This window comes from Geotrypetes seraphini, chromosome 1, assembly GCF_902459505.1.
Source record: "Geotrypetes seraphini chromosome 1, aGeoSer1.1, whole genome shotgun sequence".
Taxonomy (NCBI): Eukaryota; Metazoa; Chordata; class Amphibia; order Gymnophiona; family Dermophiidae; genus Geotrypetes; species Geotrypetes seraphini.
This window is the reverse complement of record NC_047084.1, coordinates 470785359-470800614: the sequence shown is the minus strand read 5'-3', so window position 1 is coordinate 470800614 and position 15256 is coordinate 470785359. Positions and strand designations below refer to the sequence as shown.

The 15256-nt window shown below is 42.8% G+C and overlaps 1 protein-coding gene across 2 annotated transcripts in view; it reads left to right on the top strand.

Annotated features, from left to right (window-relative positions):
- GDA (guanine deaminase) overlaps positions 1–15256 on the top strand; it is a 119993-nt gene that overhangs the window by 45545 nt on the left and 59192 nt on the right. For both annotated transcript variants that reach the window (XM_033954750.1, XM_033954669.1), the window contains exons 3-4: positions 1091–1262; positions 12290–12377. In XM_033954750.1, coding sequence (XP_033810641.1) covers positions 1091–1262; positions 12290–12377 — 260 coding nt within the window. The remainder of the gene's footprint in view (positions 1–1090; positions 1263–12289; positions 12378–15256) is intronic.

Genomic DNA, 15256 nt, shown 5'->3' with positions numbered 1-15256 from the left:
ACAGTAGGGCTGGGGGGTTTGGGGAGTGCACATGTTCCACCATAAATGCAGTGGTTAGAGAGGCTTATGGGTCTGGGTCCTCTCTATGGTTCACTAGCCCACCCCCTACACTACTTAAGCCACCTCTGTGCTGCTCTGATGTTCTGGAGGTAGGTATGTACGTTTTTATTCTGATTTTTATGGTGTTATGGGGGAGGGGGTGTTAGTGATCACTAGGGCATTGTGTGGGGGTCTGTACTTTGTGTCTGCAGTGCTTATCTGATCACTTAGGATACCTTTTTGGAACTTAGCCCTGGTTTTACATGGCCTAAGTCACAAGGTACAAGTTCCATCCAGGCAGCCTTTTTAAACTTTCAGTTATACTTGCAGTACGACTAAGTTTAGATCAGCCCACGTCCCGCCCAAATCCTGTCCTCACCACTCCTCCTAAAACGCCCTTTTTAGCTCTGGTCATACAACAGCACTGAAAAGGCCTAAGTCGTTTTTAGATACGTCTAAAACCCGGTTTGATTATCGGCACTTGGACTTGTCTTACTGATCGTCCAAGTGCCGATTTAGGCTGGTTTCTAGACGTATTTCCGTTTCGATTATGAGCCCCATAATATATTCCTTGAAATCTGTTGACAGTGACATCTAATGGTTAGACACATTATCACACTTGGTTTCACATTACCATTCTTTCCATACCAATGAAACTTGTGGGGACCTCTCCATTGAAACACCCCTTCTTTCTTCTCTCCAGGACAGAGATCTACTTTGAGACAACACATATCCAGAGAGGCAAAACATATACAAACATACATTCATATACACAAATACATATACAGAGGGGTTATAAAGAATTCCATGAACCATGCTCTTCTTATTTTTCCAACTTGCTAATAGTTTGATTTAGTATAGGATTTATTTATTTCGATTTAACTCATGCCTTTTCAGCAGTCATTCAAAATGATCATTCCTTGTTATGTTTATACTGTCAACTGCTTTAATTACCAAAGCACATAAGTTGTATATAGAGTTAAAAAAAAAGTTCAAAATAAAACTGGAGAAATTGCATTGATTTATATTGCTTGCTTTTTTTTTTGTACAGTGAATTCTGCATGCCAGGAATGGTGGATACACATATCCATGCACCTCAATATTCCTTCTCAGGAACTGCTTTAGACCTTCCCCTTTTAGAATGGTTAGATAAATATACATTCCCAACAGAAAAAAAATACAAAGAAGTAGATTTTGCAAAAAACATTTACACCAGTATCGTGGTAAGTGCTTTTACTATAATTTGTACCTAGTCTATACATCAATCTTATATTTTAAGGTCACTGTTGATGCTGGTTGTACCTTGATCACAAGACAGACATACTGGAGTGATATCACCCACTGATTTGTGTTAAGGAATTGCAGAGAAGATCTGGAGCTATATAGGGCTGACAAGGTATTGCCGTAATTTATAGTTCATCCTATAGCCTTTTTGTAGTAGTCAGGACTGAGAATTTAAAATAAGATGAAATACAGGTTCACGAAGGTTTCCAGTTTTTCTGAATTGTATTGTGATATGCTATAGACATGTACTTGTGTTTTTTCCCATGCTAGTTAAAGGCCTGACGTGATCACATACATTTATGTCCATTGCTACCAGTAGAGGGTGATGTTTCGATATTGTGATTTCATTCTCTAGTCCCACAGAACTTTTCCCTCTTTATTGAAAATGTGATAGTGAAACAGCATCCCCTATTGTCAGTACTGTACTACTTAGGACCTCTGAGGTAGAAACAGTACAGATAAACCACAGAAAGTAACTTAGTTTTCATATCAGGAACTTTATTTTGAAGCCTATATGGTACCAAGAAAAAGTCTGTGAATCCCCTAGAATGATTTGTGTTTTAATTACAGCCATTTACATAGTACACAGTCAATTCTTCTACAAGGGGCCAATGAAAAGTTCTCAGCCCAGGCACAAAAGTTGGGGCAGTCTCCATTCAGGGCTATACACTTAGGGCTCCTTTTACTAAGCTGCGTAAGGGCATTAATGTGCAGAATAGCGCACCCTAAATTGCCGTCCACGCTAGACGCTAACGCCAGCATTGAACTGGCGTTAGTTCTACTGCATAGCACAGGTTTAGCGCACGATAAAATGCTGCATGCACTAAAAACGCTAACGCAGCTTAGTAAAAGGAGCCCTTAGTCCAGTGATTTTCCACTTTTTTTGTTCCATCGGAAAAATACGGAATAAAAAAAGTGGAAAATTGCTGGACTAAATGTATAGCCCTTGATGGAGGCTGCCCCAATTTTGTTGTTTGGACTGAGAAATTTTCAGCAGCCCTTTGGGTCTATAATAGATGATATTGCTGTCAAAGGGGACCAAGGTTACGATGCACTTTGGATCCAACTAGACCTGACTGCTGCATTTGACACAGTTTCTCATTCTACGTTCTTAGACTTGTTGTATCAATTTGGCATATGTTGTAATGTGTCGAATTGGTTCAGGTCCTATTTTTCAAACTGTTTTCCCAAATCAAGAAAAATCTGATTAAATGAATTTAAACAGAGATGTTCCACAGGTGTCATTGCAGTCTCCAGCTCTTTTTAATTTGTATTTGGCTCTCCTGCCACAACAATGGAATGATTGGGGTTATAAATGTCATAAGTTAGCTGACGATATCCAGTTGATAGTGTTTGTACATGAAGACCAACTTCAAGTGATGTCTGATCTAAATAAGAAGATGAATCTGTTGAAAAATTGGCTATATAAGCATAAAATGTTTTTAAATGTAGAAAAATGTGCTGCACTTTGGTTATCAAGAAGGAGTCATTCTTTATCCACTCCTCCTATAATAGGAGGAAGTTGATTCCTCTTAAGGATGAATTCAAAACCTTAGGTGTATGTTGTGATTCCTCTTTGAAATGTGAAAACAGTTCAGCTAGGTAGTGAAATCTTTGTTATTTCCAGCTGAGGTTAACCCAACAGCTGAAGTCTTTTCTGACCAAAGAGAATTTAATAACCCTCCCCCCCCCCCTTTTTACAAAACAGTGGAAGCGGTTTTTAACTCAGGCCAGTGCACTAAATGCTCTGCGCTGCTCCTGACCCTCATAGGAACTCTATGAGTGTCGGGACAAGCGCAGAGCATTCAGCACGCTGGCCTGTGCTATAAACCGCTTTCGCGGTTTTATAAAAGGGAGGGAAAATTAGCCTTTGTGAAGTCTCTTAAGACTTGTTTTCTTGCAGACACTTTTCTTGATGTGAATGACTCTTTGATGTATATTGGCTAAGTGTGTTTTAGTAGGTTTAATCTATATATATAAAAAATCGGAGATATATATGTGTGTATGTATGTGTGTGTGTATGTGCTGCGATCACGCAAAAACGGCTTGACCGATTTGAACGAAACTTGGTATGCAGATCCCTCACTACCTGGGATGATATGTTCTGGGGGTCTCGCGGCCCACCTGCACACGTGGGCGGAACTACAAACATAAAATCAGATATCACCCATTCATGTCAATGGAAAAAATGTAAAAAGCTGCCATTCTCACAGTAATTCAAAAACGGCTTGACCGATTTGAACGAAACTTGGTATGCAGATCCCTCACTACCTGGGGTGATATGTTCTGGGGATCTCCCGGCCCCCCTGCACACGTGGGCGGAGCTACAAACAGAAAATCGGATTTCACCCATTCATGTCAATGGAAAAAATGTAAAAAGCTGCCATTCTCACAGTAATTCAAAAACGGCTTGACCGATTTGAACGAAACTTGGTATGCAGATCCCTCACTACCTGGGGTGATATGTTCTGGGTGTCTCCCGGCCCCCCTGCACACGTGGGCGGAGCTACAAACAGAAAATCAGATTTCACCCATTCATGTCAATGGAAAAAATGTAAAAAGCTGCCATTCTCACAGTAATTCACAAACGAGGTGATATGAAACTGAACACGGATAAAACCAAATTCCTGCTGCTAGAAAAAGACAAAGAACCTACCTTAACTGATCTGACGACAAATGCAATCACATACCCAATACAGCCAGCACTCAAAATCCTGGGAGTAACAATAGACAGGAGATGCACAATGCAGACTCATACTAACAAAACCATCCAAAAAGCCTTCTACACCATGCGCAACCTGCGAAAAATAAGAAAATTCTTTGACAAAATTCAATACAGGATCTTAGTCCAATCACTTGTACTAGGACTTGTAGACTACTGCAACAGCCTTTATCTACCCTGCCCCGCTTACATGACCAAACAATTACAGACAGTACAGAACACAGCACTCAGACTTATCTACTCGCTAGGAAAATACGATCACATCACTAATGCCTATCTCGACTCACACTGGCTACCGATACAAGCAAGAACTCAATTCAAACTATACTGTTTATTATTCAAAGCACTAAACGGAACAGCACCTCTCTACCTAAACAGCCGCCTAACCCGAAACCTCTCAACTAGAGTAAGGAGAACCCAGACTCCATTCACCTACCCCTCACTCAAAGGCACAAAACGCAAAAAGCTATATGACAACCTACTTGCTACACAGGCCGCGAAAATTGACCCCACCATATCCAAGCTGCTGACCACAACTACGGACTACAAAGCGTTTCGAAAAGATATAAAAACCATACTATTCAAAAAACACATACCAATATTATAATCTACCATCATCTTCTCTCCCTTCATAACCTACTGCAACTCACAACCAACTGCAACTTCGTCCCCATAGGCAACATCTAATCTAGCTGCATCGGGCGTAAAGCCAATTCATATCTAGAAACACAGTCTCCCCAAATACCGAAAAAATCAGATATAGCAACCTAGGAACAGACGATTTTTTGGTAACATAAGATTATGCGTTGTAATATTATGTAAAGTAACATAAGGTTATGCGTTGTAATATAACATAAGGTTATGCTTTGTAATATCATGTAATGTAAGTTATGCAATGTACTGGAATAATAAGGTAAAATAACATAATATAACTCTACGTAAAGTCTTGTAAAGTTATGTAAGATAAATTATGTAAGATAAATTATGTAAACTTAATGCAAGTTATGCAAGCACGGTAAGGATAATGTAAAGTAACACAAAGTAACTCCACGTAAAGTTATGTAAAGTTATGTACGTAAAGTTATGTAAAGTTATGTACGAAAAGTTAATAAGGAATAATAAGGTAAAATAACATAAAATAACTCTACGTAAAGTCTTGTAAAGTTATGTAAGATAAATTATGTAAGATAAATTATGTAAACTTAATGCAAGTTATGCAAGCACGGTAAGGATAATGTAAAGTAACACAAAGTAACTCCACGTAAAGTTATGTACGTAAAGTTATGTAAAGTTATGTACGAAAAGTTAAGTAAAGTTAGGTTTGCAAAGTTTGTAAAGTTATACAAATAATTGTATTGTCATCGCCTGGAAATGTCCAGCCATCTTCTAATGTAATCCGCTTAGAACCGCAAGGCACAAGCGGAATAGAAATCACTAATGTAATGTAATGGAATAGAAATCACTAATGTAATATGTTCTGGGGGTCTCGCGGCCCTCCTGCACACGTGGGTGGAGCTACAAACAGAAAATCAGATTTCACCCATTCATGTCAATGGAAAAAATGGAAAAAGCTGCCATTCTCACTGTGACCAATTTGGACGAAACTTGGTATGCAGATCCCTCACTACCTGGGGTGATATATTCTGGGGGTCTCGCGGCCCTCCTGCACACGTGGGCGGAGCTACAAACAGAAAATCAGATTTCACCCATTCATGTCAATGGAAAAAATGTAAAAAGCTGCCATTCTCACAGTAATTCAAAACCGGCTTGACCGATTTGAACGAAACTTGGTATGCAGATCCCTCACTACCTGGGTTGATATGTTCTGGGGGTCTCGCGGCCCTCCTGCACACGTGGGCGGAGCTACAAACAGAAAATCAGATTTCACCCATTTATGTCAATGGAAAATATGTAAAAAGCTGCCATTCTCACTGTAATTCAAAAACGGCTTGACCGATTTGGATGAAACTTGGTATGCAGATCCCTCACTACCTGGGGTGATATGTTCTGGGGGTCTCACGGCCCACAACTCTATTTTGCTTGCTCAAGGGTGGGTTCACCCAAGAATTTATATGTTCTTGCTCCAGTAGGTGAAACTAAAATTGTTGTTTATAATCACGTTTTGCGTTAGTTGTATTGTATTCATTTTGTCAAATATTTCACTTTATAATTTGAATATTGTACTTTTTATTAAGCTGTAAAAAAAATGCTTTCATTCACCACTATAAAGTATCTTTATTTGAATCCATTTACAGTGTTATTGCTATAATTAAATACCCGTGCAACGCCGGGGCATCAGCTAGTATATTATATTTATTTTCTGTTGTAAACCAGTTTCAAACTTGTTGAGTATTAAGTGGTAAATAAAGATCTTAAATCAAATAAAAATTGCAACTTATACTCAAAGCATGATTAAATCCTAATCTAAATTCTGATAAGAGATAAAGACAACCCTACTGAATAAATAACTCAACAAAATGGTTATGTAATATGATTATTTATTCAACAGAAAGATTTCAACAATAAGGGGCTCTTTCAATAAAATGTACAGGAATCTGGGCCTAGGGACCTTTTTACTAAGTTACACTAAAAAATGGCCAGCGCTATTACTAGTGCAGGGCTTTTCCATGCATTGAGAGGTTTGTTTTTGTTTTTTTAAAATCTTTATTCATTTTTAAAACTCACAATAAGTGTAACACAAAATACAATCATTTTATACTTTAACATCACTTAATATATCATCAAATTCTAACTTACATCAAATATCCCCCGTCCCTTATACCCAACAATATTCATAAGCATAAGAAATCATAAAATATTCCCACTCCCCCACACCACCCTAATGCATTGATTGTTTTAATGTAACTGTAAAATGACTACATTTCCTATTTCCTCTATTAATGGCTATATGCTAATTTCCCCATTAGCGCATGGCCATTTGCACAAGAGCACTTACCAACACCTATTTTCTAAGCAGTAAATGGATCCACACACGCTGACGTAGCTGCACTAACCGATCAGCTCAGGGCACACCTACTCTTTGTCCCAAATATGCCCCCAGCACTAAAAAATAAAAAAGTATTTTTTAGCAAGTGGGAAGTGTGTGCCGATCCAAAAACTACCATGGGATGCTTGAGTGCACCCTGCAGTAGTGCTTTTTACCTCATGGTAAGCATGCATTAGTCCTTACCACAGCTTAGCAAAAGTGCCCCTTTAGCTTTTTTTTGAGGGAGCGTGTCAGGGGGGCAGAGTGTGGGTATTAGTGCAGCTTAATTATTGCATGCTATCTGGTTAGTGCATGAGAGCTCTTACCACCTCAGAATGAATGGTGGTAATCATTGTTCTCTCTAAGCTGAGCGGGTGTCTTCCAACTGCATTGCTACCAGTTGGGGGTGATGCTTCATTATTGTGTTTTCAGTCTCTACAGACTTCCCTGGAGTAGAGAATGGCATGGGGACAAATTTTTTCCCGATCCCCCAGGAGCTCAATTTCCCCATCCTGTCCCCATGAGTTTTGTTGCTGTCCCTGTCCTTGTCCCATTCCTGTAAACTCTGCCTTAACCACACAAGCCTCGAACACTTATGATTTTAAAGTGTTTGAGGCTTGTGCAGATGAGGACAGAGCTTGCAGGAATGGGGCAATGACAGGAAAAGAACTCATGGGGACAGGATGGGAAAATGAGTTCCCGCAGGGATGAGGGAAAAATTTGCCCCCGTGTCATTCTCTACCCTGGAGTTCCACAGAATTTGTCCCTTTCTATTGAAAATATGATAGTGAAACAGCACCCTCTACTGGCAGGACTGTAGATGGAGGACTTTCGCTCAGTTTGGAGGAAACAATGGTGGGAGGAGGGCTCAAGAGGTAAATTTTTAAATAGCCACATGCTAATGGCAGCACATGGCCATTAACACACAAAAAAAAAATATACAAGAATGCCATTTTTACAGCTGTTGTAAAAATGGTTTTAGTATGCAAGAAAAAGGGCACACTAAGGGAATTTTTTACCACAGCTTACTAAAGGTGTTCCTTAACATATTGTAATGCAGAATTTCACTACACGCTAAACCCAGATTTAACGCTAAGCCTTTTCCATTTCTTAAATGAAGTTTTTTTTGCCTCTGATTGCTTCCTTTACCTCTACACTATGGCTTTGGCGGTATATAAGAATAAAATTATTATTATTATTATTATTACAGTGAGCCACGCTGGTTCTTTGTACTTTTTCTTCTTGGATCCCTTGTTAATACGCGGTATAAACAGATTTTGCGCCTTGGTGACCGTATCCGTAAAAAGGGACCAAGCTTGTTCTAGCGTTTTTATATTGTTCATGCTCTTCCTAATCTTCTTCCCCACCATGCGTCTAATCCCTTCGTAATTCCCTTTTCGGAAGTTTAGTGCCTTGGCTGTCGTGCTGGACCGATGTTTCACACCTTCTGAAGTTATACCCTCTATTTTTAATTGCAGGTCATGTGTTAATGTAACCATTAGTATGCGATACCTGCAGGACATTAACATGGGACCACTTATCACCTCCTATTAACTTTTATGGTGAAGCTGAAACTCCGATCCTTTTTGGACAGGTTGCCCAAACTCATTCATGCAGATTTACTTTCCAGTTTACCATATAACCAGTTATTTAAGTACCTGATTCTAATTAGCCAAATAATTAGAAACATAGAAACATAGAAGATGAATTGTGCTGAAGAAACTAGGATCTCACACTCGGATGCCTTTTTCTGTAGTATTAGATCAATGCCTTTCTTGTAGCAGATTCAAGGCATTTGACATAGTCTAAGAGGACCTTTTACTAAGCTGTGCTAAAAAGCGTCCAGCGCTAATTTAGAGTGCGCAGGTTACCTACACGCAGAGGCCACTTTTTAGCGCAGCTCTAAAATGGCCACATTTTGGCTTTCCCTATTAATGGCCATGCACTAATTTTGAAATTAGCATTTGGCCATTAGAGCATAAGCTCATACCGTCACCTATTTTGTAGGCAGTAAGGGCTACTGCGTGAATCCTACGCTAATAGGTCAGTGCATGCCAATGCCCATGTTTTAACCCATTAACACAGGGCACACCTACTCCCCGTCCCTAAACACGCCCCCTGTGCTAAAAATAGCTTCTAATTACTGCCAATTAACAACAAATTTTAGGCATTAATTGTCAATTATTGGTGCCAATTGATCTTATTAAACAATTAAGTTATGCTTGCAAAACCGGCTGTGTGCACTGATTTGTGCAAGCACATTATGGAGTTATATACACAGAGGCCCTGATTTTACAAAGTGCGCCCCAATTTTAGGCAGCTGTAGGCGTCCTATAGCTGTCTAATCAGCCAATCGGGATGCACGTTTAAAAAAAAAATGCTCCCCAGGCAGGCCGCCTATATTGAAGGCGCCTCCGGGAGCCTAGGGAGGCTCGCAAGACGCCTAAGCTCGCCTAAAGGCCTTAGGTGAACCTAGGCAGCCCTATGCGTCTCCCTAGTAGAGGAAGAGACGCTTAAAATGTAGGCCAGCAAAATGCTGGCCTACATTGTAAGTAGACGCGGCCGCTATACTGATCGCGGCAAGGGATCTCCCTGCTGCAATAAGTATAGCGGCCGCGGCCGACTGTCCCATCACCGGCAGGAGGATGCCCAACTCCTCCTGTCGGAACCCCGAACCCCGAACTCCCCCTCCACCCAAACTAGTAATCGCCGACAGGAGGATGCCCAACTCCTCCTGTCGGAACCCCGAACCCCGGACCCCCTCCCCCCAAAACTCGTAATCGTCGACAGGAGGATGCCCAACTCCTCCTGTCGGAACCCCGAACCCCCCTCCCCCCCAAACTCGTAATGGCCGACAGGAGAATGCCCAACTCCTACTGCCGGAAAGCCCGACGACCCCCCGTCCCAACTAATCTCCCTTCCCCAACTAACCTTTAAATGTTGGTCGGCTGGACGGGTTTTGCTGCCGTCCAGCCGACAGGCCCGCCTCGTGGAAATGAGACGAGCCCGCCCCTTCCCAACCCATCCCCGCTAAATCTAAGGCCTGATTGGCCCAGGCTCTAGAAGCCTGGACCAATCAGGCCTTAGGCATAGCAGGTCCGCCCATCCCCACTAATCCTAAGGCCTGATTGGCCCAGGCTAGGCAGGAGGAGTTGGGCATCCTCCTCTCGGCCATTACGAGTTTGGGGGGGAGGGGGGTTCGGGGTTCCAACAGGAGGAGTTGGGCATCCTCCTGTCGGCGATTACGAGTTTGGGGGGGAGGGGGGTTCGGGGTTCCGACAGGAGGAGTTGGGCATCCTCCTGTTGGCGATTACGAGTTTGGGGGGGAGGGGGGTCCGGGGTTCGGGGTTCGGACAGGAGGAGTTGGGCATCCTCCTGTTGGCGATTACCAGTTTGGGGGGAGGGGGAGTTCGGGGTTCCGACAGGAGGAGTTGGGCATCCTCCTGTCGGCGATTACGAGTTTGGGGGGGTGGAGGATTCGGGGTTCCGACAGGAGGAGTTGGGCATCCTCCTGTCGGCGATTATGAGTTTGGGGGGGAGGGGGGTCCGGGGTTCGGACAGGAGTTGGGCATCCTCCTGTCGGCGATTACCAGTTTGGGGGGAGGGGGAGTTCGGGGTTCCGACAGGAGGAGTTGGGCATCCTCCTGTCGGCGATTACGAGTTTGGGGGGGTGGGGGGTTCGGGGTTCCGACAGGAGGAGTTGGGCATCCTCCTGTCGGCGATTATGAGTTTGGGGGAGAGGGGGGTCCGGGGTTCGGGGTTCGGACAGGAGGAGTTGGGCATCCTCCTGTCGGCGATTACCAGTTTGGGGGGAGGGGGAGTTCGGGGTTCCGACAGGAGGAGTTGGGCATCCTCCTGCCGGTGATGGGACAGGCGGCCGCGGCCGCTATACTTATTACAGCAGGGAGAGATCCCTTGCAGCGATAAGTGTAGCGACTGTGTCTAATTTAACCCGATTCTCTAACCGGCGTCTGTACCATGGACGCCGGTTACAGAATCGGGGTTTAGTGTAGGACCGATTCTGTATAGGACACCTCTCCTGGGCGTCCTATACAGAATCAGGGCCAGAATGTGGGGGGAGGGGGAGAGGGTTCTGAAAATCATTGTTAAACTCCTAATATTTTTCTTGCCTTAAATCTGCATCTGTTAGCTATTCAGCTAACAAATAACATGCAATTGGAAAAATTGGAGAAGATTAAACTATAAAATGGAAAGAACATTAGCTCTTCAGAAAGGAAATTTTAATGAATTTCAAGATGTGTGGGGGCCACTAACAAATTATTACAATGAATAAATATCATTTCCCTGGTTAGTACAAATGAAATAATGGGGAGGGGGGTAATTTTTTGAATTTTCACTAGGTGCTTTGAATGAAAGGAAAGTCTTTATTATATGATATATTGAAGAGTTGGGAGGGAATGGGATAAAATATATTGAGTATGATTAATTATAGAATTTCAAGTGATATATTTAAGTTAAAATGATGTTACTTTTTGTTACACTTGATGTAAGTTATAAAAATGAATAAAGAATTAAAAAAAAAAAAATCTGCCTCTGTTGCTACCCTCTTTTTCTGCTCCTAAACATAGGTGTTTAATGAAATTTTGTGTATACATGTATGCACTCAGCCTCAGTAAACTTTCAAGCAGGCCAGTTTAGGAGCATAACCTCAAAGTTAGGAGCAGAAATCCTTTGAATATCAGGACCCTAGTCTTATATATCCTTCATAGCACCTTCTGGCACATAGTCAGCTAGGGACCCCTTTTACAAAGGCGTGGCAAAAAAGTGGCCGTAGTGTGACCTTACGCAGGTCGTTACCATGTGCTAAGGCCACATTATGCCGTGGCCAGAAAATGGCCAATTTTCTATTTTTGTTATCAACGGTCACTTGATAATCTTGTCATTAGCGTGTGGGCCCTTACCGTCACCTATTTTGTAAGTGTTAAGAGCTCATATGCTAATCACATGCTAATCAGTCAGCATACAGCAAGGTGGCTGAGCTGAGTAGAGCAGACATCTCCCCTTAGTCAAAAATTAAAATGTATTTTTTTAGCATATACGTAGCGTACCCACATCAGGATTTTACTGTGGGATTCCTAAGTGCGCCTGCGGTAAGCACTTTTAAGCTGTGGTAAGTAGGTGTTAATGCTTACCGAGGTTTGGTAGAAGGATCCCTCCAAGAATATTTGTGACACGTATGTACCATGGTGTCTTCTTTCTTTTAAACATGTGGCATTTCTTTGGTTATCTTCTCTCAGAGGCGAACGCTGAGGAATGGCACTACCACAGCATGCTACTTTGCGACCATTTATACAGACTCGTCTTTGCTTCTTGCTGAAATTGCACGTAAGAGCACAGCGTTTCAAGTTTTGTAAACTGCATGCCATTGTTTCATCTGGTCTTTAAGGGCTCCTTTTATCAAGCCGCGCTAGCGGTTTAACGCGTGTAATAGCGGGCGTTAAACCGCCGGCCGCACTAGCCGCTACCGCCTCCTCTTGAGCAGGCGGTAGTTTTGGGCCAGCGCGGGGGTTAATGCGTGATGAAACGTCGTGTGCGTTAACCCCGCTAGCGCGGCTTGATAAAAGGAGCCCTAAGTTTTCAAGTTTATTCAAATTTTGTTATCCCACCTTATCCATAATCAAAGCGGCTTTACATAATAAAAAAAGATACAAAATATAGGGAACAAAGAACACCCAAGACTTTACATCAGGGAGACATCAAAAGACAGACTTCCTTGACAAATGTGACTGACCACAACGAACTGGCACGAGAGGAGGGGGAAGAGCTACAATCAATAATAGGAAAGAACCAAAATGGGAAGAATGGAACGGTAGGGAACGAAAAAGCTCAACTAGATAAAAAGGAGTTAAAACATCCTTAAAAGGACGGTTATACTGTATTGCAAAAGCATCTTTAAAAAGCATAGTTTTTAAACTAGACTTACCCCTTCTTTTACGAAACTGCGATAGCAGTTTCTAGCGTGGGGAGCCGCGCTGAATGGCCCGTGCTGCTCCCGACGCTCATAGAGCTCCTATGAGCGTCGGGAGCAGCGTGGGCCATTCAGCGCAGCTCTCTGCACTAAAAACTGCTAGCGCAGTTTAATAGAAGAGGGGGGTTAAAGTTATTTAAAGTTGTAATCTTTCGTAAGTAATTCGTTGCTGAGTTAACATGTCTTAATGAAGGGATTGCAAGTAAGTAAGTTTTGGTTGGTTTTCTTAAGTGCTACAGTGTACATTACACAGTTTTTCTCCACAGAGAGGTAGAATCCAGTAGACCAGCATCCCGCAAACTTTCTCGAGCCGCGGCACACTAAAGGCCTTGGCTCGAGGCACCCGGAAGTACGTGGATATCGCCGTGATGACATCACGCGCGTGCGTGACATCATCGTGTCGACGTCCACGTGTGTGTGAAGGCCCTCCAGGCGGGCCCTGAGACGCCAGTGGGGGTGTGCCAGATGCCAGTGAGTATAGGTGCTGGCGCTCACTGATTGCCTACAGGACGTGTCTCTCGCCACGAGAGGCATTTCCTGTAGGCAGTGAGCTGGCGCTGGCGCCTCTTCTCCTTCCCAGGTTACTGCGGCACACCTGAAATCTCAGGAGGCACACTAGTGTGCCTTGGCACAGTTTGAGATACACTGCAGTAGACAAATATAAGAGATTCCTTTGTAGTCAGGGTTGAGCACAGAGATGCCAAGCGTGGCTCATTCCAAAACTGGAGATTTATCACCACCGTGCTGGAGATTGAAAAGCCAATAAGTGAGGTTTTTCTCTTGTGGCCCCAGCTGTGTCTAAAACCAGCTCTGGCAGATGTACATTCCAAAACCTTACATATTCTAATCAATAAATAGAAAATAAAATTCATTTTTCTACTTTTGTCATCTGGTTCTGAATGGTGCAGAATGGGTACAAATGGATCAATTTTTTTACTGCATCAAGATTTACAAAGTCTAGGGGACACTCAATAAACTTACAGAGTAATACTTTTAAAACCAATAGGAGGAAATATTTTTTCAGAGTTTACTCTGGAATGCGTTGGCAGAGAATGTGGTAAGAGCGGTTAATGTAGCTGGTTTTAAAAAAAGGTTTGGACAAGTTCCTGGAGGAAAAGTCCATAGTCTGCTGTTGAAACAGACATGGGACGGTAGCATGGAATGCTGCTGCTATTTGGGCTTTTGATTGGCCTCCGTGAAGACGGGATACTGGGCTAGATGGACCACTGATCTGACCCAGTAATGCTACTCTTATGTTTTGCTTTCCCCTATCTTCTCTTAACTCTCTTGCCAGGGTCTCTTTGTCCATTTGACATGTCTTATTATTTATTTTAAAAATTTCTATACCATTTACAACTAAACAGTTTACATACAGTTTTAAAACAAAAACATGATAGAAAAAAACATTCAAACAAATCTTAAAAATCATATCTATCATTCATTATGCCTCTGTATTGCTATCACTCTTTCTAGTATTTCTCCTGTATCCTCCCACTATGTTAAGTATACTTCTGACAGGTGAGGAAGGGGACTAAGGACACAAACCAATGTTGACAAACACATGAAGGGGGATGTGGTACACAGCCACAGAGAAGTGGCATCATTCTTCTATATCTCTGTCCTCCTGTCCAGCAACTATCCCTTTCTCCCCCCTTCCTCATGCCTTCCTTCCCAGGAATTCAGCAAAGGTCTCTCTTTCTCCTGCTCCTGCCCCTACTCCCGGCCCCACTTCCTGCAAGTGCTGTTGAGTCCAGTATCTCTCCCTTTTCCTCTTTCCCTCACAGCTCCTGGCATCATGTCATTTCCTTCCCCACCTTGTTCTTATGTTTCACTCCCTATTTTTTGCAAGATGGAGGGGGCAGGTCCCACTCTCCCCCTTCTTTGTGATATGGCATCTCTCATTTTCTTCCCTCCTTCCCTCTTCTGTTCAGCTTCTGAAACTTTATCCCTCCCCCTGATTTGGCATCTTCCCCTATTTCCCTTCGGTTTGGCATGTCACTCACTCAGTCTGTCCCTCACCCTGGGAGCCTTTAAGCTTGCCTTCCATTCTGGTCAGCTCCGGCAACCACAGCACTGAAAGCAAGCTGCCTGTGGATAGTCTGTGGGGCCTTCCTTCTGCCAGTCCCACCTCCTTTAAATCTAATTCCTGTTTCTGGGTGATGGAGGAAGCAAGTGAGTGACAGATGCTGAACTGGGAGGGAAGCAGGGTACAGCTGCCAGTCCAGGGGTGGGACTT